Below are 25,134 nucleotides of genomic sequence, written 5' to 3' on the forward strand. Positions count from 1 at the left end.
TGCTTTTCATTGTGCCAAGTATCCTGTTACGGAATTAGCACGTGTTGAAATTGCATAGCAACATTTGTCATTCTGGCCGGTGTCCTATAAAAAAAAATGCCAGATACGCATCCTGTTGTTTAAATCTTTTTTCAAGTCTAAATTTCATGTAGGCTTCTTCGTAAAATGATATCCAACTTTCTTTCTTCAGCCTGAAAATCCAATATTGCACTCCTTTTTGACCACCATCAGGTGAATCCCAAATGGGTCAGAGTTTGAGGTTTTGTAGCAGTTTGGAGTCCAAGAAGGCGCACTAGGTAAAATTGACATACATTTTACATGGTTCATGTTATTGCAATTTTGCTGCTTCAGAGACCCGAAAGAACATATATTAGAACTGTGGAATGTTGAGCGCTCTATTGAAGACAATGGAGCAGCAGCAGCCTATATGGAACTGGTATAGGCCCGCTTCGCTCAACATTTCAGTGCTCTAATGCACAGCCTCTGCCTTTCTCTTTTCCCTGCTTCTGGAAAATATATTAATTAGGTAGAGGAAAAATAAAGGCTGAGACCATGCAGGACACACACAGCCTTCAACCTTCCCTTCTCCTGTAGCTCAATGGTACTAGGGCTTCAGATAGAGGGAGGGGTGAATGCTGCTCAGATCCTGGGTGTACCTGGCTTGGATTAACTACAAAAGCAGTTCAGCCAAGCCGGGCAGGGAGAACCAGGGGTGGACTTCAGCCACTTTTCACATCTTTTGCTGTGTAAGTTCTAAAGCTTACAGCCATGGCCCTGGGCACTGTTGTTTAGTTGTGGAACATTCACATCAACAGCTGTGAACAAAGACTTCGGAGACTATGGGATTTCAGTCCCCTTGAGCGCCGTATGGCCTTTATTTTTAGTACTTAGACTATTCTGCCCTTTTGAAGGCCCTTACCTTTGGGTCGGGGCTTTAATGCTGGAGCGGGCCTTTACTGGCTGTTATAACCCACTACAGCGGGCTATAAAGCTATAGTATTCCCACTTGATTGAGTAACACCCATTTTATCATCTTCCTAAGTACGATGAGACATCGTACTTGAGTAATCAATTCCCAGACAACCAACTTATTGTTGGAAGTCTGCGAATAGAGTAAAAACAAAGGCTATCTGCTTTCCCTACTTGATTTTTGGGATGTCTAATATTTTTTCCACTGTGACCTATTTATTTCTCTGCAACAGAACATTTCAGTAAGAGGTGCAGTGCGTTTATGCAGTGTAGGAAGCTGGCTCTGTATATACTATACTAAAATGAGGTACAGTGTGCAGAGTCCAGCGTAACCCCAAAGGTAGGCAGAGGTAAAAGTAGATAGCATCTTACGCTCTATTTGTGGTAGTGTGGGCGAGCAGTAAGGCTTTATCAGAGGGTAGTGTTAAGCATTTGTTGTACTTAATCTGCAAACGATGTCACACACTCAAAGACTGAACTCAGACCAATTTTGTTTGTATAAAAATATTAGTAAGTTATTGTATTTCTAGAACAAAGTCAAGCCTGGCACAGGTAAGTTTAATAAATGCTTTGCAAAATCTTATGCAGTGTTTTACAATTTAATGCAAGTTCAAATGCAATTGGTTGAAATACAGTTAAGTCAAAATTACTTTTCAAATTACTTATCAGTTACTTTTCAGATTACTTTATAAGTTACTCTTTCTACTCTGTATGATATGACTAGATATCACACTGAGACATTTCCTAGAAAAAAGGTAAGTAATATCAGTTTTGTTCAGCTGTAGTTTTTCAGGTTTTCATACAACTCCGCTCCACACTAAAAACTATTTTCAAGGGAAAACAGTCAATGTATTCCTATGGAGAGAATGAAGTTATCGGTTAATAGGAAAGTACTCAGCCTTTGGGGTTGAAATTTCTGAGGTTAGTACAAGGGTTCCCCCAGGGTCGAGGATGCACTCTCAAAGCACCCTCAGCGGCACTAGGGCGGCCGGGTGCTGAGGCCTAATGTTATCCAATGGACAATACCTGTTGGTGGCTGATCACGAGCATGCCTCAGGGTTGTGGGAGCAAAGCTCCTGGTGTTGGGCTCAGGGCAAGGGGTGATCCGAGTTTGCACCCAAAGTACACCCCAGTGTCGGTTGGGCCACCCAAGGCCGTGGGGCATCGGGTGCAGGGGTGTCTTTAGGTGTCTGGTTTACTTACCAGCTCCGGTCGCGGTCAGGGGGATCAAGGGTTGAGGCAGGTCAGAGATTACAGATCTCAGGCCAGGATCGCCGTTGAGACCTTGTGGTGTTGGGCCACTTTAACTCTGGCAGTGGGCGTCTGGTGCAGAGTGGTGCAGACTCAGATTTGGCCAGAGTCTTTGGGTGAACAAATCCGGTGCTCACGGGAGACAGTCTTTTCTGTGGAAGGCAGGGCAGGTCCTCTGGTTCTTGAGGTTGCTGACTGCAGGACACGGGGATTTCGCTTCTGCAGGTTCGAGGTGGGAACAGGCCGGTAGGGCTGAGGCTAAGTAAGTGGACGTTCTTCTCCTCTTACTTTAACAGGGCTTCTTTGGTCCATTTTCTGCTTAGTCTGTTCTTGTTTATGGAGGCATGGTTCAGGGGGGCCCCTAAATACTAGATTTAGGGGTGTTACAGGTAGGTAGAAATTGGGACCAATGGACCCCTTCCTTGGGGTTGGTACACCCCCTGGGGGCATCTGCCTCACTCTGGGTGGCTGGGTCCTCCCATCTGCTAGTTGGCGGGGACTAAGACTTGTGCTTCACCTCGCCTCCCTCCACCTGCGAGGTGACGTTGGCAAAGGTGGGCACACCTCCCTTGGTTTTCCTGCCAATTCTCCTGCCCAAAGTAGGTGTCAGAACCGATGGGGGCCAATGGCATTACTGCACTTACAATGCCTAAGAATTGACTTCGGCACTGTAGCCTCACCACTGGTATAGTGAAACCAGCTAGAGGAGTGGCTGACCTATGCCAGGGCAGTGGGTTGTAGGCATGGCACACACGAATGTGTGCCATGTTGACTCTTCACTTTGTTCTGCACCAAAACACGCAGGCTGCAAATGTAGTGTGTGTGTGTGTGTGTAAAGGTACAGGGCCTCTAAGGGTGGCACAATAAGTGGTGCAGCCCTTAGAGGCCTTCCCTGGCTACAGTGCCGTTGGTACCAGTGGTACCATTTACAAGGGACTGACCTGTGGCCTAAGTGTTAATTGTTTTTTTTCTTTTCAATGCTGTTTGGCAGGAACCCAGGGCACACTATGTCATAGCACATCAGCAGTTCAGCAAAAAGTGGGGGCAACCATGCAAAAAGGGGCCACTTTCTTACACATGGTAAATAAGACATTGACACTTTGGATAAACTCGGAAAGGTGATGGGTTATGCAGATGATGATATATTTATAATATATGCCTATAGACAAGGACTGGTTCAGTGTAACATTGTTAGGTTAGTTACTGAAAGAAGACATTCTTTGAGTCCATCTTAGAATGATGAGAGACGGTAGAGAAAATGCAGTTTAATTAGAAGAGAGCTCCAGCATAGTGGATTCAGTAAGTAAAAGGGTAGAACTTTCAAAGCTGTTAGTGGTTTGGCTATTGCTACGATGTAGAAAAGTGTACGTTGCCATTGGAGATTGATCTTTGCAGAAGTTCTGGGAGGTAGTTTGGGTAAGGGCCATATATTCATTTGAATACCATGAGAAATTGCTGATACAGACCTTGTTTTTTGCAGAGCCAATTAAGTGACTAAATTGAAAGCAGTGTGTCTCAGAACATTCTAAAGGATCTTTGTGTTAACATTTATAACCAGTGGGATAAAACACTAAAGGGATACCTTTTTAGATTTTGCTCTAATGTTCTGTTTTGTCAGACCTATTGAGAAGATGAATTTGAAATCTGTGTGGAATTAAATTGTTGGACATATGTTCATAATGTTCAGTGGTTGCCACTGCAGATACAGGTGTTAGTTGCAGTGGTTTCCATGCCAGCTGTGGTTTTGTTTACCCGGAGGTTCTAGGGTGAGTTGGTTAGTTTTCCACATATATAGAAGTTGATGCGCTTGAATGTTTTTTTTTTTATGGATACATCAGAGCATCAAAGGGGTATTTTTACTCCCTCTTCAGAGTTTGGGGAGGCTTTGAGTGGATATTCACTTAACATTCTTGAATTGTGTAGCTGAACATTTCAACAATGGATTTGGTTTGCACATAGCAAAACACCCTTGATGAATAACCATTTTTGTGCCCAACATATTATGTAACAGAACTATAGAAACCCTAGCATAAACAGGGTACTTTTTTCTACATCAGTTGGACCCAGGAAATTCCCTTATGTGAAGCAGGACAATCTCACACTTGAAGGCCAGGCGAAGAGCTTCACTGTAACTAAATAGTTTTTTTTATTGGCCCGCCAATAATGATAACAGGGGAGTAGTCCACTTGTATTCCACTAGAGTAGGGTAATCCGGCGACTTACTTAAATGTGATCTATGGCATCCATGGGGTGGCTGTGTTGGTTGGCAAATTATCAGAGAATAATCAGAATTACGGACTACGTGTTGTTCAATCAAGAATAATCCATCTTCCAAATAAAACCAAACCAAATTTTCAGTTCTGCACATTTTGAGGTTTTGGATACATGATCACCATCCATTATCAACGCTGGCACGTTGTAACATCCAATTTAAAATTGCTTGTAATATGGGGAGGAAAAAAGACAAATATTGGCAGTTCTACTTTTAGTGCTGGTTCTGGTATTTTATTCTGGCAGTATAAAATGTAGCAATTGTCAAGCTACATAGTTTTATGTAGATGTTGGTTTCTTCATATACTTTTAATCCAACAAAGGATATCCGAGGGATTCAAGAGACCTAGGGTTGCCCTCCACTCAACAAGCATCAATACAACAAGAAACCTATCTCGTGGGCAAATTTTATAGTAAAGAATCTCGGGAAATACCTCCCATATATTTCTCTTACTGCAATAAACCCATCGAACTTTATCATTCTAGAATGTGGTTATATGCACTGTTCTTTGCCCTATATTAAAGATAAAACCCCCTTTTTCAGGAGACAAGAAATAAGGTTGTGATACCTTATTCACTTATTCACAATGACCGTGAAAACAATTTGGTGTGGAAAAATGTGTGAAGGACAAAATGACCCCTCACGGGTGCACCACCAACAGGGTAACTGGCAGGTACTCACCAGATTCGGCCGTTTTTCTCATCATAGGCAGTCATTTTAAGTCCCAGAAAAGAAAAAACGAAAAGGAAAAGTGTCCAAACAAAGGAAACTAGTGAAGTGCAATGGAATGGACAAAAGTCACCATCCACTAGTGACAGACATACAGTGATATTAAAATTGACAGACACACCACTCTCACAACTTTATTCTTAGATTTATGTTGTAGACTGTCAAATTAAAAAGGTTGGTAGCTGACCTTGCATACCAATACCCTCTGCCGTATTGTTAGATGAACCTAAAACATCTGTGGCTAATCTTTGAGAAAAAGCCCTGTAGGACCATACAATCAGCTGGTGCACAAAACTTCTCTGACATGTGGTATCATCAGCTGAGCACAAAAATTCTGGAGGATTTGCCAAACAGAGGAGTGCTGCAACTAGAGACTGGCTTTCAATAGATAGGGAAACTCTAGGATTGTAAGTCTTTTAAAAACTTAAATTAGGCGTCTGTTTTCAGCAGCCTACACATTTGGAAGACTACTATTGACTGGTGAAAATATGTAGACAAGATGAGAACTAAAACTTTGTGATTTCATCTTTTTGCGATTTTTATCATTTAAACTTTAGGTTTTTGTTTAAAACATTTATTTGAAATAACATATTTTACATCATTTACTTGACAATGTATGATGACTTATTTTTCATTTTGTCATACCAGCTATTGTATCATGGTTTTAATCCTGCACAATAAAACGTACTAATAATAATACATTCTAATAAAAGAATTACTGGCTACAGTTCAATATCATTGATGATCTATGTTTACTTGGCGAGGTAGTAGTGAATGCCAATATTAAAAATGAATTAATTTGGTTTGGGACAGCAACAGAACATCCATTTTGGACAGAAATGTAGGAAAAGCCTTGTTTTCTGAAGTGTTACTTTCTAATGTCTGACCAAAAATCTAAGTATGGTGCTAATAGCTAATCTAGTGCTTAATTTGTTACCCTGTGGCTGAGACTTAAATGCTTAATAGTAGCACATAATCTTGCAGTCCAAAACTAGATCTATCAAAACAACCAAAACTTGCATAATATTGCTGGGGTATTGACACATTATAGTAATGCATTAACATATTGTGGCTGCTTAAAAACGTCTTCATTGTGTCTCAATGTAAGCTAGACTTGCATGCCTAATATCACTTCTGACTGATTTCACTGTTTAGTAATCTGAATCATTTCACATTTATTATATTAGTACAGAAATCGGGACATCCGGGGATGAACCAGATGTGCCACAACAAGCAAAAAGTCTACTGTATTCAGAAATGTTACTTCAACTTGAATTTTGCTCAAGCCACCTGCTTTAGCTTATTCTTTCCAATACACACATTCATTCATAAGAACTGCGGGTTGATGTCAAAGGATATTTCTGGCACATGAGGCATGTATACAGCTTAAAACTGCACAGTGAATGGGAAAAGGGACATATGGTATGGGAAGTACATTTGACAATGTTCTGAGATCCCCTTGGCAGGCTCAAAGTTGTCTTATATCAAGTACATTCAATGCAATTGTGTGTCTTTGGATTTTTTAATTTCAATTTGCGATCTTATGTTGGTGCATTTATTCAGTTAAGCATTACGATGCATCTTGATAAGAGTAAACGTTATACCGCTGCATATTCTTAAGTGCAACCAAACAACCATCGGACATCAGTCTACTTTGTAGAAAACAAGTATAGTAAACTAAATTACACCATAAGGCCTTATTTTGAACATTTTAAGCACTGGGGCAGGGTGGCTCTAGAGAACAAGGAGGGAGAGAAATTAAGAGAAGATTTAAAGTACCAACTTGAGTCAATAAATATACAGGTATTAACTCCAGAACTTGTATCTATTTATATAGAAGAATGTGGTTTTCTCCATTTGTCAGACAATTCATTACCCTTCTTTCTTGGTTGCTTAAATGTCTTTCGTCACATTGCCTCCATGGATGCCGATGATGTTCTAAGTTCCTCTAAATAATTTGTCGACTTGAGAATATTTATGAGAGACCATTGAGGACTGTTATGCCCGTCCCCTAATGCTTTGGCCTAGAAATGGCAACGACTCAATGCAAGGAGGAAAGTTCAAAAAATATATATCCAAATGATAAGTTTTCCAAAATACAGTAAACATGATTGTTTCCAGCTGCGACCAGCGTATGTAATATCATGCCAAATTACTGCAAACTGCTCGAGGGAGATGGACCGAGTTGCCAGATGCCCTAAAGGCAACAGTTACTCTGGTCATGCAAATCTGATATAGAAAGTGAGATCTATATCAAATCTAATTAAAGCATTAAAAGTAGATAAGGACGAGAGGTTGTTGAAAGGACGTTAGTTTGTTAAAAGCAGAGTTCACTGAAAGTTAGGTGTGCATTACAGATTCTTTGGAGCTCCTAAGTGATCGAAAATGGGAAAGTAGCATGCCTATATGTCAAACAAAAAAGTTTCAAGTAATGCTAGATTCAAACGAGTGCAGTTTATCTCAATAAACCATACATGGAGTAGTATGCTAGCTACCCATGTTTGCAAGCACTTCAGTAGCTGCCCATGGTAGTGTTATATAAATGTTACGATGAAGTAATATACCTAACCTCGAAGAAACTGGGAAATGTATACCTGGGGAGCCCCTCTCTTATCTGAGCTATGGAACTGCAGAGGCCACCTTTACTCATGGTTTGGTGCTGTTGTATAGTGGGGAAGTATTGGACAGACACACTAACCAAGCTGCACCCAATTACCAGTGGCATACCAATGCATATGAACACGCAGTACTTGTAGAGTGATCTCGAAATGAAGCAAGTCAAAATGAGCCATAATTAAGGGCACCAAGCTTATGAAGCGATGCATGATTATCCATTACTTAAGAATGGCAGGGGGGGGGGGGCTTCAGAAACAGCCCTGGTTGAAAGACGTGATAGAATGGTCAATAGCACAGAAAATGCGCATGTAGGTCTCAAATACTGGTGGCAAATTAACTGAGAACGTAACAACCTGCAGCGATTATATTTTTCTATTTTATTTATAAATCCACTAACACTTCAGGAGTTTTCTGGCACTGAAAGAAACATTGGACCTTTAAATAGACTACAGAGAAGGAGAGAAAGTTGACAAAAATGTTTTCAATGCTCATCTGAAGGCTAGATGACTAACTTGAATTCTGATCCTGAACAGAAGGGTGTTTTAAAGTCTGTGCCTCAGGTAGTGAATGCAGTGGCTGCCAGGTGCGCTTTTCTTCACGTGAGGCACATTGAGCAAGAGATGCAACAGCCTTATGTAGAATCCTCCTCCCCTCCCTAAGCGCCTTGAAACCCTCTGGGTATGTAGTGCGCTATATACATTTTATGACTTGACTTGACTAAATCACCAGAGTGTTTTTTTGAGTCTGATTTCTCTAGGTCATAAAAGATCATAAAAGGTCACAAAAGATCTTGTGAGCGAACTAGGGAGCATAAATTGAACGCTTTACTGGATAGGCAACCAACAAATGGCCAGCCGAGCCTCTGAGATGTGATGTGTTTGTACATCTTGCTGATGGTCCACACAGCTAGGCTCTGGATTCTCTGTAGCATGTATTGCAGCTATCTTGAAAGACCCAATATAGACTGTTAAAGTAGTGCACACGCTGCAGCGAAATGTTTGTCAGCAGGCAAAAAATCGAGGGGCTTCCTGGGGACTCACAGAATAAAAAAGCAGGAAAAAATACAAGCCTTGATCTGTGCTGTTAAGGAGGAATCGTGACTAACAGTAAATATTAACAATTCGCTTTTGGGGTCTCACAGGCTTGGAACCCAGAGCAGAAGGCCACAGCTCGATGTCCTACCAAGAATTTTCTCAAAAGCACGGGTTCTGTCTGGCCAGCATCACGTTTTGGAAAATTGTGGTTAAATTCCTGTTCCACAGTAGTCAGTCCTACACCCAACACACAGATTTGATGGTGAGGTTATCTAATCTGAAAATGATCTGAATATCATTAGTGTAAGGCCTAGTGAACTGGGAGTGGGGCAAACAAAATGTATGGTATACAGCGAAGAGTCCAGAGGAACCTCCCAATGAATGGCAGCCATATCAGAGGTAAAGAGGGAGCTACAAAATCGTAACAGTTAAACGTAAAAATATCTAAACCAGGCGTAGACCATGCCCTGCATATCAATTTAGGCCATATGATGATACAGGAGCTCTCAGATCCCTGTGGATCATACTCGGGCTATGGAACAATGTTTAGCTTGGAGTGTGGAGAGATGGGAGACCAAAAGGAATGTATACAGAGACCATTTAAGACGCATGAAGAACGGGGAAGGGAAGTTCTTCCATATACTATTGGGCAAATGGTGATGGTTGTACTAGTGGAACAGGTCCCTGGTTACTGCCACACTCCAAATCGAGAGTCTTAACATTTATGCCGGTAGGTGATTCCATTGCTAATATTTTCAGCCCTACCGACTTCCACCATTAAACTTGATGTTTTTTGTTATTGCGGAATATTAACTGGTTTTTAAAATGAAAAATAAACCTGTACATGTAGTTGATGCTTCACGTCTAAATATTTTTGGGGCTAAATTCCACTTTTAAAGTTAAATTGATTGGAAGAGTTTTTGGTAGAATAGTGTTTTAGGTGCTGCGACTTCAAAGCGATAAACCTCTATTTTGTAGTTAGTGTTTGGAGTGCTGGAATTATTTTACTTTTTCTTTATTACTTAGTGACTCTGACCCTTCTTTTTCGGATCTATTTTAGAAGAAATAACTTTTTTTAGTCAAATGTTGTTTTTGAAAGTGAAATATTAAAGTGAAGATTATAAACCCTGAGCCTTGTGATTAATGATGTTTTTCCCTTTCAGTGATTCTCCTTTGCCTGTAACATCTCGTGTCTGTTTTGTAAAGTTCCTTGACGCTGATTCGGCAGTTGTGGCCCAGCATCTGACCAACACAGTATTCGTTGACCGAGCTTTAATTGTCGTACCATATGCAGAAGGTTTGTACACTGTTTGATGGTCTTTTTTGACAAGTATTGCTTAAAAATGTGTTTTGGCATGACAGTTGAATAGAGTTAAGAACAGACCCTTGGTATTCTGGGGAATGTGCTGCTTTCTCTTGCGTTTTTATCACATAAGTATCATACTGAAATATCTTTGTATCCTATCAACTTCAATTACGTTATATCAGAATTTTTTGATATTTTATCTTTTACTAATAAATCACTCGGTCAAAATATTACTTTCAAAATTGGCCATAATTTGAGTAAGACAACAGCTTTCGCAGCTAAGTGAAATAACACTGTTTGCCTCGAACCATTATTCTTATTGTGTTGGAGGACTCCTAAATATTCTTTTTTGGTGGGGTGAAAAGTCTAAGAAATCCACACGGGAAGGTGGAAGCAGATATCTGGCTTGGCCTCACGATTACGTGATAAACACATTAATTCTACTCTTGCAAAGTAAAAATCTTATGTGTCTTCCACAAAATTCCCAATTTACCAAGGGTTTGAATGTTTGAGGCTCATTTCAGGATCACTTACAAAAGGTGTCACAAGGGCACTGGGTAATTTTTCCCATGGTTTTGTGCTCTGTATATCTTAGAATTTTTTCACTAAATATATAACTTTTTTGTTTGTGTGTGTGATTTTTGTAGTGGAGAAGGCAAATGCAAAACCCTTACAGATGACGGAAAAACTGGGGGTCCTCTGCAGCTACAGGGGATTCTAAACCTAAACTAAGGGTCAACAAGCACTCGCGTTTTGGTGTCAACCTCTTGTTAACCACATTTTTCTAACAAGTGTTTGAGAGCGTCTAATGTTTTGATCAAGGTTGTTGAAATGGTAAATTTAATGTAACCTCTGATAAAGGACACGTTTCTGCGGTTTGCAATCGTTGCATTTGTTAACTAATTATACACTAGAAAACTGCTTATTTAAAATGTACTGTTCCCTGAAATATTAACCTGGAATTTTGTCACGAGGTTCACGCACACTTGAGCTCAGGTATCAATTGAACGTGTGAAAACGTGTAATTTACACCTGAAACAGTCTAATTTGGTCGTTTCCGTTTTGAGAAGCTGGCAAAGAGTTTTAGTTATCTGAAATCTGTTAAAAAAAGGTTTGGAAGTATTTCCGTAAGTTTAAGGATGATTTCATATCTAGGTAAGCTTTGCAAATCGAGTGGACACTTGTTTCAAGCAGCAGTACTGTCTATTTTAAAGTCTAAAAAACTTAGTCCAATGAAATAATGAGCTTTTAAAAAATGTTTTATAATAGAACCAAACTCCCTATTTTTAGACTTTTGCTCTTCATGTTATTTAGTCTCCCTTACCTTGGATCAAGAGTGCCATTTCATCAGCTGTATGCTTCCATTTTGCGAGTGCATGCCAGAGCCGTCTATCATCAGCGCGGCAATGATAACCACTACTAAGAGAATGAAATTTCATTGCTGCAAAACCTTTAACTAAATTAAACTTTTCCCAAAAGCATTGTTTTTCATTAAGTAAACCCCTTGTTGTTCTGTGTTAAAACCCGTTTCTTCACCGAGTTTGACGGCATATCTTTATGAGAATAAAAGAAATCTAAAAAAACCCAAAACACAATTCTTTTAAATGGTGAGGACATGCTGTATGTAAATCGTTCTTAAGAAGTAGGGTTGAGTACTTTTGGACACCCATGCCATGCGTATTGCAAAGTAGTGTCCAATTAACAGAAATAACTAGATACATTGCTGCTGCTTTAGAAAACCTGTGCAAAGAACATCCTCTAATTAAAACCGATTTCAAAATCTTTACTTTCAAGCTACTTTCCGTTTTAGTGATGGGTAATGTTTATACTAATTGTATGCCATTGGGCACAGTCCTAGCACCGGGATGCTGTGATGTATTTTGTCATTTTGCAATCTTTGATTGACGTTGTGATTAAAAGGTTGTCCATATTTAGAAGCCTGTTTGTTGCAGGTCATGCTTATGATTCCTTTTGACACTTAAGTTGTGGTGTTCTTACATTTTTTTGTTTTGTTTTGGACTGCCACAACACAACTGTGTATTAATATTACCTCTGTCATTGTAAGAGTAAGGCTGCTTCACCATGTTTTTTTAACTTGTGCAGGATTGAAATTCATAAGCACTTTGCAATGTAGCCAGTGTGATTCGTGTCACCATTTACATCGCATACTGATTTCAAATGCAGTATTCTGTTACCCATCACTAAAGGTGAATGTGACCAATAGTTTTCCATTAGTGATGTGCGTTATCTGTTGCAGAGCCAGAGTAGTGCTTCCCCGCTGTGGTGTTGGGTAATGCTTTGTATGGTCCACCTAAGACTATGATGTGGCAGATTGCTTAGGTTTCTGCAGGCCTTTGTTAGCACTGTGAGTACACCTAACTAACTATGTATACCAGTGGGTAGTAGCAGGACCACAGAGCACTTACAATTACCCTTTTGTGAGTTTATAGCAACGAACTGGAAGCCATTACAATTTCTGTTGTAACCCAGTATGTGGTGCAAACTAATATTGTATCTGGATTTGGCCGGTATCTAGGTGTTTTGGTTAATGTTTGTTTCTTTTGTCTGTTTCTTTTTCTTTCGTTTCTACACATTCATGCAGTATTTCATGGTTCTAACAAAGCAGCTGTAAAAAAAAGTTGACGCATGAAAATAAACTGGTGAGGGGCCTCATTGCTTTTTAAATTGTAGTTTTATTAAAAACACATTTTAATATCCAAATCAGATGCATGATTTCAATGGATACCTATCTCCAGATACTCCCTCAAGATGAGTCCGAAAGGATTTGTATTTAAGTTACAACTTCCTGTACTAAATATAATTTGGAGATCTCCCTTGAGACGTATTATGCATGCATAATAAATTCCCACACTCTCATTGGGTATGTTATTACGTTGAATTACATGATACAAAACCCAACATGGAATTTTACCCTATACTATTCCCTCCCTTCTTTCCACAATTGCCCATGGTATCAAAATTGATGACATATCAGTGACACAAGCAAAATAACGGTGCTGTGTATTATACATTTGTTTATATTATCAGCAGATCTCAGATTAGGTGGAAGGAACCATTACCTTTATTTAACAGTGGTTTTTCTTTTTTGTTGTTGTGTTTTACAGTTCTTTTCCCTGGTTCAGCCTGAACTTTATACCAGGCCCTGCTGAAAAAACCACCCAACAGTTTTCTTCTGCAGCTTATCCAGTTTCTCTTAAGTGCCCTATACATATTGTATGTTTTATGATGAGATGCAGTTTTTTCATGTGTATTCACAAAATACAATGGGTATTTGCTAAATTATAGTTGCATTATTTTCTTGGGGCTTGGGCACATTAACCAGTTATTCAGTTTAAATAGGGATTTTGCAGCTGGCTAGAAAAACAATTGTCTTAAGTATTTGTATCTCAGTGGGATCCTTGTTTAAATGTGTTTTCCGTATGGAACCAGACGTAGTTGTCTTCAGAGATACTTATGTGGATTTGGGGCCTTTTTGTGAGTTGGCTTTTGACATGGCAGTCAGTAAAATTCTGTTTGGTACAGCATATATGCCAAACATTGAAACTCGATTGAGTTTTACTACACAGGTAAGGAGTGTGCATAATGTGCACACGAAGTTGGTATCCTGAGATGTGCTGGGACACGTCAGCTGAAGCCCTACGCTTTATTCCACAGAATACTTTTGTTTTTACCTAATTTGTGTGGTAGGTTTGAAATAAAACATTCGTAGTACGTTGTTCCATATTATTAACCCCTAAATCAAACTTTTTTTTGTCTTGTGTATCTTGATTTTCTGTGTGCTTTATAGTGAAGCAGCCGGCACGAGTCGTTGTTCATAAAACAGCTTTTGAAAGTTGAGAGCACACCACTGGAGAACTGACTGTGCTTGCTTACGTTTGGTTCATGACTTAAAAATCGAGTACAGGTGATGAAATCTTGGCAGTGTTCACAAAAAAGTAGTGTGTTTTGTGCTATTTTTTCCACTAGACACTTAACTGTAGTTCAGGAGCAATGGGTAGCCCTCAAATGTCCACACTTTGAAATGTCATTCTAATGTTTAATTAATCATAGTCATTAGAACTCTTTGTTTGAGCCTGAATAAATTGTTTCAATAAACAGAATGTAAGATTTTTCAGGGAGTATTTTTTTCTGGGTGTATTTGTGTTTTCCCTCTTGAAAAAAAATGCATGCTAATGGAGTCATGTTTCTCTACAGGAGTTATTCCAGATGAGACTAAGGCATTGTCTCTTCTGGCACCAGCAAATGCAGTGGCAGGTCTTCTACCTGGAGGAGCACTACTCCCTACTCCAAACCCACTTGCTCAGGTATATTTAAAAATGTTTCTAGGAAGTAAGCGCTGCATTTGTGGTTGCATAGGTCATTGTTTATTATACTTTTGTAAAATGTTGATTTAGTAAATAACACCCGTAAGAAGTTGGCTCTGTATATACTTTGCCAAAGTAAGCTATTGTGTGCACAGAGTTCCGTGGATACCCAGATGTATAGCAGAGGCTAAAGTAGATACTACCTCACTCTTTTGTGGTTGTGTGGTTGAGCAATCTGAAAGAAACACGTTAGTGTTAGATTCCTTACCTTAGAATATCCCCAGGTATCAGACTGGATCCGGAAAGTTTTCGTCAGCAGTACCCTTGCGTGTCGGTAGGTGTCGCCTGCGGCTCCTGGCCCGTCGTTGGCGTCGTGATCGACGGGACGACGTCGTCGGAGTACTTAGCCGCCGCCCTTGCGCGCTGACGTCCGTTCATTTTTCCGCGCCAGAAAGCGCAGATCTGGGAAGTGCAGCACTCTAGTCATTTTTTTACTAACTTTTTTTATCACTTTTGGAGTAGATTCCGACTCGCGGTGCCGTTAGGGATGCCTGGTTTTAAACCTTTCGACACCTGTCTCCCACTGTCAGTGACTGACCCCCGCCATCGGTGACTTTGCTGCCTCGGGGCCGACCAAGATGACAAGTCGTCCCCTGACTGCCGGGCCTTGACCTCGAAGGCTAGATGGGAGCAGCCCGTAAGCTGCTCGAGCTCAGGCAGTCAGCTCCGTGCCGCTGGAGGTCCCAGTCCAGGAGGAAGTAGAGGGACCGGTCGCGGAGCCTCAGTCATCGCCGCTCGTCCAGTCAGTACCACTAGTCGGGCTCCTAGTCCTCCGGTAAGTCGAGGCATTCGAAAAAGAAGTCGAAGAGGCGTCATTGCTTTTCCGACTCCCTCTGATGCTCGCGCGCAGCGGCCGGGGGTTCGGGCGACACCCACGCGCATCTCCGCTAGAGCCGCAGGCGCCACATCCAGCTCCACACCCGCCGGTCCCTGGGCTGCACGTGACGCCGGAGGAGATGCGTGACTTTCTCGTGGCCATGAGGACTCACTTCCCTTTGTCGGCACCTGTCGGGGCGCCTTCGTGCCCCGCGGGTCTGACTGGGAACCCTTGCGGGCCGGAGGCTCCAGCCCGGCGCAGTCGGGTAGTTCGGCCCCGGCCTCCACTCCGGTCCCGACGCTGCAGGGTCGTCGCCAGTCGACCTCACGACTCCTCCGCTGGCGCTGACCCTGAGGGTGTCGCTCCCGGTGCCGTCTTCGGATGACACCGGTCCGGGTGCGACGCCGGAGCAGAGCCGATGGGTGACCACTTCACCTACGACCCGGCTTCATCATTTTTGCCTGGTTTCCAGGAGATGGATGACGAGGAGGACTGGGAGGGGTCTGAGGACCCTCTGGCACAGCAGTGCCAGTTAAGCCAGGACTGGGCAGTTCTGGGTGAGGGCAGTGGTCTAGACACTTTGCCTGACACTGGACTCATCTCTCCGTAGCTTCGGAGGAGGGGGCTACTTATAGCGTGGTGCTCAAACTGCAGGCGAGCTCATCAGAGCCTCTACTGCCGTTTAACGAAGCCCTCGCAGACGTTCTGATGGGCACCTGGTCCATGCCCGCTACAAGTCTCCCTGTGGATCGGAACGTGGCCGGACGCCACTGGCCGACTCCGGGCGACCCCTGCTTTCTGTCTGTTCACCCCACCCCTGAGAGCCTGGTGATTCAGCAGTCTACGTCCCAGACTGCATTCCCGACCGCTCCTCCGGATCGGGAATCCAAAAGGTATGATCAGTTTGGGAAGAAACTGTTCTCCTCTCTGAGTTTGGGGCTGCAATCTGTGAACACCGCCTGCCTTTTAGCCCGTTACACCCACTCCCTGTGGGATACGGCTGCGGAGGTGCTGCCACAGTGTCCAGAGGAGGCCCGGACACGGCTCGCCCAAGCCCTGGGGGGCGGGGCGGGATGCAGCACAGTACGCAATTAGATGTGGACATGACACCACGAACTCGCTGGGCAGAGCGAATTTCACGACTGTGTCAGTTCTTCGCCACGCCTGGTTGCGGTCTGCCAACTTCTCTGAGATATCCAGTCCACGCTCATGGACATGCCCTTCGATGGCCGTCGCCTCTTTATGGTTTAACTCTTTTATTAGAATTCTCACAAATGACAAAACATGAAGGCTGTGCAGTATCATACATCCATAGCATACCCAGAGGTAATATGCAGTCAATACATCTGAGGAGTGCCGGACAGGGCTGCTTAGTGGCAGAAAGCAATTAAAATGCCTTGAAACAAAATCACAAATTCCCCCCCCCCCCCCCCCCCTCCCCTCTGTCCACCAAAAAACTGTCCGCTCCAGCTAACACTGTAAATAGAAGTAAGGAGACTTTTTAGTTGGGCTTACATGTCCACGCTTTCTTGGGTGCCTTTAGATCTGGCAGCGGCGTGTCAGCCAATCGTAATAGGCGTAAGTATCTCGGGCAGCTTAATTCACGGAATTCCTCTTTGAGAAGTGTCAGGGGCGCCATTGCTCCCGGAATTACTCCCCCCCCCCCCCCCCCCCCCCCCCCCCCTCCCGGACCAGTGACATCTTTTCCATTCCAAGCACCATCCACAACCTGTGTAACCAACCCTTGTGAGGGGGACTGTGTGGCGATCTCCAGTGTGCTAAGATATTTTGTGTGGTGGCCCTCGGGGCTACGGCAATGAGACGACCCCTTTGGGACTTCAATGGGTACATTAGGGCGTTGGGGAGGCCCAGTATGATGTAAGCGGGAATCCGGGGTAATTGCGTGTGCAAGTGCGAGTCCTTCTCATCTATAATGGTGTCCCAGTATTCCCGTATGTGCGTGCAGCTCCAAAGTAAGCGGTCGCTAATATGGGGGTCTGCCCTGTGTAGCCGCTCCTGTGTCGCAACCTTGGTCAGCGTTTCGGTGAGCCCTGAGTGGTATGCGGAGTGCCGTGCTTTGTGATAAATTCCCCTCCATTCCTTGTTTGTAAGCGCCCTACCCAAGTCTCGTTCCCAACGGCATCTACCTGCGTTGTATGTATGAATGTTTGTGAGGAGCAGTTGTTGGTACAGATCAGAGATTAGCTTCTTCTCTGACGTGCGGGTGACTAGCCATTTCTCGTAGGGTGTGAGGAGGCGCTGCGCTCCGGGTTTTACATCCGGGTGAAGGGCCCAGTGGCGCACTTGTAGTTATGCCAATCTTTCTCCCTCCGCAATGGCGTAGTCCTCTTTAGCTGCTGGAAGGAAAGGATGCCTTCCAAGTTAAAAAGATGCCCAAGTGCTTTGCAGGGAGAGTGTCGCCAGCCCGCAAAGGCTTCCGGGTCGAGACTCGGAGTAAAGTCACAGTTTGGCGAACAGGGGCGTCAAGGGGGAGGGAAAGGTCGTCAGTCCATGCTTAATAGCTACTTTGTCCCATACCTCCATAACTGTGCTAGTGATCTGGGATGCGTACAAGTTGGGTGGCCTATGTCTCCTTGGAAGGAAGGGGACATCCTGTAGGGGCATTCCTGCTACTGCCTGATCCTGGAAGAGCCAGTTCTTGCTCGACTCCAGTTGGTGCCACTCCACTAGGCTTCGCAGTTGCGCCGCATGAAAGTAGAGCTGGAGGTCTGGGACTCCGACTCCACCGTAGGCAGGTGAGAGGATGGCGATGTCATGTTTGAACAGTGGTCGGCGGCCCTGCCAAATGTAGCGGGCCAGCTCTGACTGTATCTGCTGTATCCAGCCTTGAGGCGGACGGAGGGGAAGAGTAAACAGGTAGAGGATCTATGGAAGGAGCGTCCTCTTGATGGCTGCTATTCTCCCAAGCCATGAGAGAGAGTGGCGCTTCCATCTCAGCAATTCCTCACGCAGCTGTGTGCTGAGTCTTGTGTAATTCGCCTCTGCCGTGGCTGGGATGGTGGGACCCAGTAAGACTCTTAGGTATGGAACTGTAGTCCTGGACCACTGCAGGTCGTGCTCTTCTCGCACTTCAGGGTGAAAATTGCAAAAACACAGTTGATGGACAGAATGTAGAACAATGTCATACATTCACCCCAGTACAAGGATCTGGGCCTAAATCCATCGTGCACTCCACACCATCCTGGGTTAGACACTGGCTATATGCAAATCAGCTCTGACCCTGTGCCTCATGGGAACAGTCCAGTCCGAACTACCAAGCCATGTCTTTCCCAGACCGGAATCAAGCATCCAAGGACTGGTTTCTGGCTATCAGCCTTCATCAGCCTGGATAGCTTGACTCCAGTGGTGTGGAGAGCCTGGGACTCACGTCTGAGCATCCCCAGCACACTCGGGGTGAAAATTGCAAAAACACAGTTGATGGACAGAATGTAGAACAATGTCATACATTCACCCCAGTACAAGGATCTGGGCCTAAATCCATCGTGCACTCCACACCACCCTGGGTTAGACACTGGCTATATGCAAATCAGCTCTGACCGTGTGCCTCATGGGAACAGTCCAGTCCGAACTAACAAGCCATGTCTTTCCCAGACCGGAATCAAGCATCCAAGGACCGGTTTCTGGCTATCAGCCTTCATCAGCCTAGATAGCTTGACTCCAGTGGTGTGGAGAGCCTAGGACTCACGTCTGAGCATCCCCAGCACACTCTGGGTGAACAGAGTGTGCTGGGGATGCTCAGACGTGAGTCCCAGGCTCTCCACACCACTGGAGTCAAGCTATCCAGGCTGATGAAGGCTGATAGCCAGAAACCGGTCCTTGGATGCTTGATTCCGGTCTGGGAAAGACATGGCTTGGTAGTTCGGACTGGACTGTTCCCATGAGGCACAGGGTCAGAGCTGATTTGCATATAGCCAGTGTCTAACCCAGGGTGGTGTGGAGTGCAAAAAAACTATGGATTTAGGCCCAGATCCTTGTACTGGGGTGAATGTATGACATTGTTCTACATTCTGTTCATCAACTGTGTTTTTTGCAACTTCTCGCACTTCAGACAGAGTCTCGGGCGACAACGAGATGTCGTGGGCGATTGATTTGTCTTTATTGACTTTGAACCCTGATGCAAGAGCAAATCTATGGAGCTCTATGAAGAGCGCCCGAAGGGAGGTGACCGGGTCGGTGATGGAGAGCAGGAATGTTGTAGAACTTGCTCTAAGTATGGCCAGTGTACTCTGTCAAATGCTTTTTCAGCATCTATGGTGAGCAACATGCAGCCTGGTCGTGTCCGCGACCCGGCTTCAATAAGATGAAGCACACGTTTAGTGTTGTCGCTAGTCTGGCGCTGGGGGATAAACTCTGCCTGATCAGGTTCTATTAGCTGCTGCATGTATGACGCGAGCCGGCTAGCTAGTATGCTTGTGTAGAGCTTAAAGTCTATGTTCAGTAATGAAATCGTCCGGTAGGAGCCACAGCGGGTTTTATCCTTTCCAGGCTTGGGGATCACCAAAATTGATGCCTCTAGGAGGTCTGCGGGGATCGCGCCCGGCTGATCGAAGGAATTGAATAGGTCCCGTAGGAGTGGGGCAAGTTGGTGGCAAAATGTCTTGTAAAATATAGCCGAGTACCCATCCGGCCAGGGGATTTCCCGATCTTAAGGCGGGAAATTGATTATATAATCTCTTCCAGTGCGATAGGCCTGTCTAGGAACTTTGCTTGGGCCGAGTTTAGCGGCGGTTGCTGCGTTTCGTCAAGGTACCTCTGGCCCGCCTGAAGGTCTAGGGTGTCCCCGTGTATAAGGATTGATAAAACGCCCCAAAAGTCTTTGCTATGTCGGCGTCTTCTGTGACCAAGTCGCCCCTCTCTGTCTGCAGCGATTGCACTCCCTGTCTTACGCGTTGCTCCCGTAGTTTGGACGCTAAGAGTCGCCCACAGCGATCTCCCCCCGTGTAATACGCGTGTCGGAGGCGTACGCCGCGTATTCAGCCACATCCTGATCTAGAGCGGCCAGCATCTTCCGCTCCGCGCAAAGTTGACGCCAGGCCCTCCTTGCCCCGGTGCGCTGGTGCAGTTGCTCCAGTTCTGCCACTCGCTGGGTGAGTTCCGCACGTTTCTGCTCCCTTTCCTTATTGTTGGCTGTGGCCACCGAGATGAATTCACCTCTTAGGACTGCCTTCAGGGCCGACCATTGGGTCGCTCACGTGGTATCGGTATTTTGTTGTGGGTCAAGAATTGCGCGATGGCGTTTTTGATTCGTTCCACCGTCATAGGGGAGCGAAGAAATGACTCCCGAAGGTGGCGCCGGTATTGCCTGCATAAGAAAGGTGGCAGTCATCGGTGAGTGATCCGATAGCGAGGCCGGGAGTGTATCTACATCCTGTGCCAACGCGACCAATGGGGATGAGCCGAGAAAATAAATCTAGCCTTGCATACGTTCTATGGGTCCCTGAATGATAGGTGTAGGCCTTGTCTCGCGGGTGGAAGTGTCGCCATAAATCGGTGAGATCTAGCTCGCGGAGATATGCATGTCCAGACTTGGAGAGGGAATCCACCTTTCCCGAAAGTTGGGCAGAGCGATCTGTAGTTTTGTGGAATACCAATTTGAGGTCTCCCCCAATCAGTAGGTGACGCTCCGTGTTGGCTGTTGCCGCTGTCCGGGCTGAACGCAGGAATGTCTCCTGATTCTCATTGGGGGAATAGACCAAGCCCATCAGGAGCGTCACACCCGCTATCAGAAAACGGTGTGTTAACAGTCGCCCCTTCAGTTCCGTCTCCCGTTGAAGCACCTTCTCCTTAAACGATTTAGATATCAGTATCACAACTCCAGCCACCTTTTTAGAGGCGGAGGAGAAAAGCTGTATGGGGAAAGCCCGAGATTTCAGTCTGTGGTGGTCCTTGGGTAGAAGGTGCGTCTCTTGGAGGAGGCATATGTCAGCTGCAGAGTGTTCCAGCTGGGACAGGACTGCTCTGCGCTTGATAGGGTTGTTTAGCCCCCGCACATTGTGAGTCTAGTGTGTGTCATTGGTCCGCTGGATGTGTGTTAAGGCGTCGGAGTGTGCGCTTGAAGTCTGATATGTAGGAAAATAAGAGGAACAAAAGCCCCGGTGGACAGAAGGAACCCTCCCTGCACAACACCCCCCTCCTCTTAGAACTGAACCCCCCTCCCCACTCCGCCTCCCCTCCCCCCTTCCTCAACCCCCCCAACCGCAACTGCTGCAAGAACCCCTTCAACCACCTGCTTCCCCATCCTACCCCACCCCCCACCCCTTCCCCCAACCCAACGGAACTCGTGAACATTGTCCCAGGCTTGTTTAGGCACAGTCCAGGCCTGTGATAAAGTCTCAAAGGAGGGAGAAAAATGGCAGTGGCGACCCTGAGGCCCCCCGTCCCGCGCCCCCCGTCCCGCGGGGCACCCTCCCCCCCCCCCCCCCCCCCCCCCCCCCCCCATATCGTGGAGCTTAATCGAAGTGCAACAACACCCCTGTCTGTGTCCCCTCAGTGATACTCACTCGTGTCCCTGGAGACTTCCTGTATTGCCGCTGCGTGCTCCAGCGCTATTGTCTCGGGGTCTGGTTTAAGTCCCTTCTTGGACAGACATCTGCATTGCACCGTTTGCCAACCATCTCTTGTCGTCCATGGGGACTTCGGCTGGGAAGGTTGTGTACTGTGGCTCTCCTCTGTGGTGTCTCCCTCGGCGGCGATACCCAGCAGGTCGCACGTCTCTCGGAGGGATCTTAGCTGGTAGAGGGTTCTTTTCTATTTGAAGATGAGTCTAAAAGGATGCTCCCAAGAGTATGGGATGCCGTTGTCGCGCAGGAAGGTCGTGGCCACCTTGAAGGCTTTCCTCTTCTGCAGTGTAATCGCAGACAGATCTTGAAACAGTTCTACCTTATGACCCTGGAAGTGTAGGGGTTGTTTTTGGCGTGCCACTTTCAGGTTGCGCTCCTTGAGGGGGTAGTCGGGCAGAAAAGCAAGGATGTCTGGTAGCGGGGCAGGTGCTCGGCGTGCTAGGCCCACTCTGTGGGCTCTGTCTATACGGATCTCGAAATCTGCTGGTTCCCCCAAGATGTCCCGAAACAAGGACTGTAGGTAAGCCGTGACATCACTTCCCTCCGATTTAGATGGCACTCCTCTGACCCGTATGTTGTTGCGCCGAGAGCGGTTCTCGAGATCTTCTGTGTGGGCTTGCAGGTCCGTCTGTTGCTCATGGAGTCTAACAATTTCCTGCTGCAGTAGTTCCACTTCTTCGCACCTAGCGTGTCCAGTGTTCTCAATCCCCGCAACTCGCTCCCCGAGATCGTCCACGTCGCGGCGCAACTCCCTGTATTCCCCCGCCATGTCTTGTTTGAGGGTCTGGAAATCTTCTCTAAGGGAGTTGAATAGGGACTCCATGAAGGATTTCGTGATAGGGGCCTCCTCCTCATCTCGGGCCTTCTCCTTTAGCTGGGCCGACATTGCCGGTTTGTCGGGACTCTTCTCTCCTTTAGACGCCCCCTTAGCCAGCATTTCGGGGATGGTGCGGCCCCCCCTGCTGTTCGAATTCGCCATGGTGCACCTCCTCTATGGTTCTAGTGAGGCTCCTTGTGCTTATCTCTCTTCAGTGGATGTGTAGCCAGGAGCAGGCCTGGGCAGGAAGTGGGGTGTGTGTGTGGGGGAGGTGTCGGCGGCGGGTGCCCGAAGCTGGCTGGGCCTCCGTTGAGGTGCGGCCGTGCTTTGGGCCTGCTAACGCTGAACAGCGGTTGCCTCTCTAGTGGGTTTGCCGCGGTGTGTAGAGCACCCATAGATGGCCGCCCCGCCTGGACCACCGCCTCGGTCCGCCACTGGGTCGCTCTGCGCTCGCCCTAGCTAGCTCGCAGTCCCGCAGGGTCCATGGGGCTGAGGAGATGTCCAACTAGCTGGGCCTCTGGTTCCTGCTCGGCAGCTCGCCACTAATGGTCACTGCTAGGCCGCACACCAGGGGCTCGATTAGTGCCCCCCGAGTTCACAGACCTGTCACTGCTCTCGGGGCTCTGAGACCTGCTCCTCGACTACACAGCCTCGTATTGCCTCTGTCATTTGGTGGGGCAGCCACGGGGTCAAATGGTCCCCCCAGGGTGTAGGCGGGAAGTGTTCGAGGCCCGTGAGCTACCTCTGTGTGGCCCTCCCAGCAGCGCGTCCGGGGCCTTGCAACCCAAGCCGTGTTAGGATCCTCGCCGGGGGCCCGAATCCCTGCCCCCGAGCACCCAACTGCAAACGCCCAAGCACCCGGCTCCTCATCTCCACGTTTTCGGCTGCTCTGGTCCGCCGGCGGGTGTTGCTTCGTCCTCCGGGTGCCGCACAGGCCCAGACCGGGAGCCTCTATTAGCACCCCTGCAGCCAGACCCGGCACTCCGGGCGGTAGGCCCCGCAGCAGTCGGCCCGGGGCAGTCCGCTCCGCTTTGTTTTCGGCCAGGGGTGGAGTGCAGCTATGTGGGGGCGACTTCTCTTCACGAGCCCGGCCTGGTCGATGTTGCTCGGTGGGCTCTCCCGCCGCGCTCTTTCCTCGGCTCCGGAATGGTGCCCGCCTCTGCCGGGGGGTCCCGGACTCCGCTCGAGAGCTCGGGCAGACACTCCGAGGGATTTCGCCAGGCACCAGCGGCACCTCACCAGCAGCTGGCCGCAGGTAGTGCGATTTGGGGGTGATTTGAGATTATTTAAGGCAGTGTTAGGGGTTTGGGACGAGGAGCCTTTGTAATGCCAGTCCTCTCAGGCCGCCATCTTGGCCACGCCCCGGCCGTCGCCGCTTTAGCGACAAAGCGGATAGTGCGCTAGAGTGTTTTAAGGACTCTAGGATCAGGGGTTTCAGTCTTCCCCTATCTCGACGATTGGTTGTTGAAGGCGTTACCTTGGTGGTTCAACACCTGGCAGGTTCTCTGAACGCCAGGGTGGACGAACTCAACCGCTGGTGCATGGTGGATCACGAGTGGCGTCTGAACTCTGATGTGGCGCGAGGTCTCTTTCTGCGATGGGGAGAGCCTTGGTTAGATCTGTTCACCGAAGACAACGTGCAATGTCATCAGCTCTGCGTGTTGATATTTCCTAGGCTGCACTTGCTCTGAGACACTTCTCGTCTGTGGTGGAGCTGCGGTCTTTTGTACGCTTTTCCGCCTATACCACTTCTGCCCAGAGTGCTGAAGAAGATCAGACGCGACTGGGCCCAAGTTATTCTTGTGGCTCCGGACCAGGCTCAGAGTATGGTATCCCGAGCTACTCAATATGAACATCGATCCCCCGATCCGTCTGCCTCTTCGGGAGTATCTCCTGTCACAGCAGCTGGGGACGATACTCCGCCCGAACCTGTCCAGCCTCCACCTCCATGCGTGGAGATTGAGCGGCGACAGTTGAAGGCTTTCGACCTTCGTCCTGAAGTTTGTAATGTCATTCTGGCAGCCAGGCGTCTCTCTACTAAAACTGTATACGCCGGCCGATGGAACACATTTGTGGCGTGGTGCACAGTAACGGCTGTGGATCCCCTTTTGGCTCCTCTTTCTGAGGTTCTTCTGTTTCTCCTATCTTTGGCCCAGCAGGGCTCTGCTCTGGGCACTGCCTGGGTGAGGGCAGTGGTCTAGACACTTTGCCTGACACTGGACTCATCTCTCCGTAGCTTCGGAGGAGGGGGCTACTTATAGCGTGGTGCTCAAACTGCAGGCGAGCTCATCAGAGCCTCTACTGCCGTTTAACGAAGCCCTCGCAGACGTTCTGATGGGCACCTGGTCCATGCCCGC

General features: G+C 46.6%; 1 protein-coding gene across 2 annotated transcripts in view; it reads left to right on the forward strand.

Annotated features, from left to right (window-relative positions):
- Window positions 1–25,134, forward strand: part of SRSF11 (serine and arginine rich splicing factor 11) — a 252,145-nt gene that overhangs the window by 35,568 nt on the left and 191,443 nt on the right. For both annotated transcript variants that reach the window (XM_086953852.1, XM_086953853.1), the window contains exons 2-3: window positions 10,035–10,168; window positions 14,393–14,502. In XM_086953852.1, the coding sequence (XP_086809978.1) occupies window positions 10,035–10,168; window positions 14,393–14,502 (244 nt within the window). The remainder of the gene's footprint in view (window positions 1–10,034; window positions 10,169–14,392; window positions 14,503–25,134) is intronic.

The sequence above is a fragment of the Lissotriton vulgaris genome, chromosome 1_1, assembly GCF_964263255.1.
Source record: "Lissotriton vulgaris chromosome 1_1, aLisVul1.2, whole genome shotgun sequence".
Taxonomy (NCBI): domain Eukaryota; kingdom Metazoa; phylum Chordata; class Amphibia; order Caudata; family Salamandridae; genus Lissotriton; species Lissotriton vulgaris.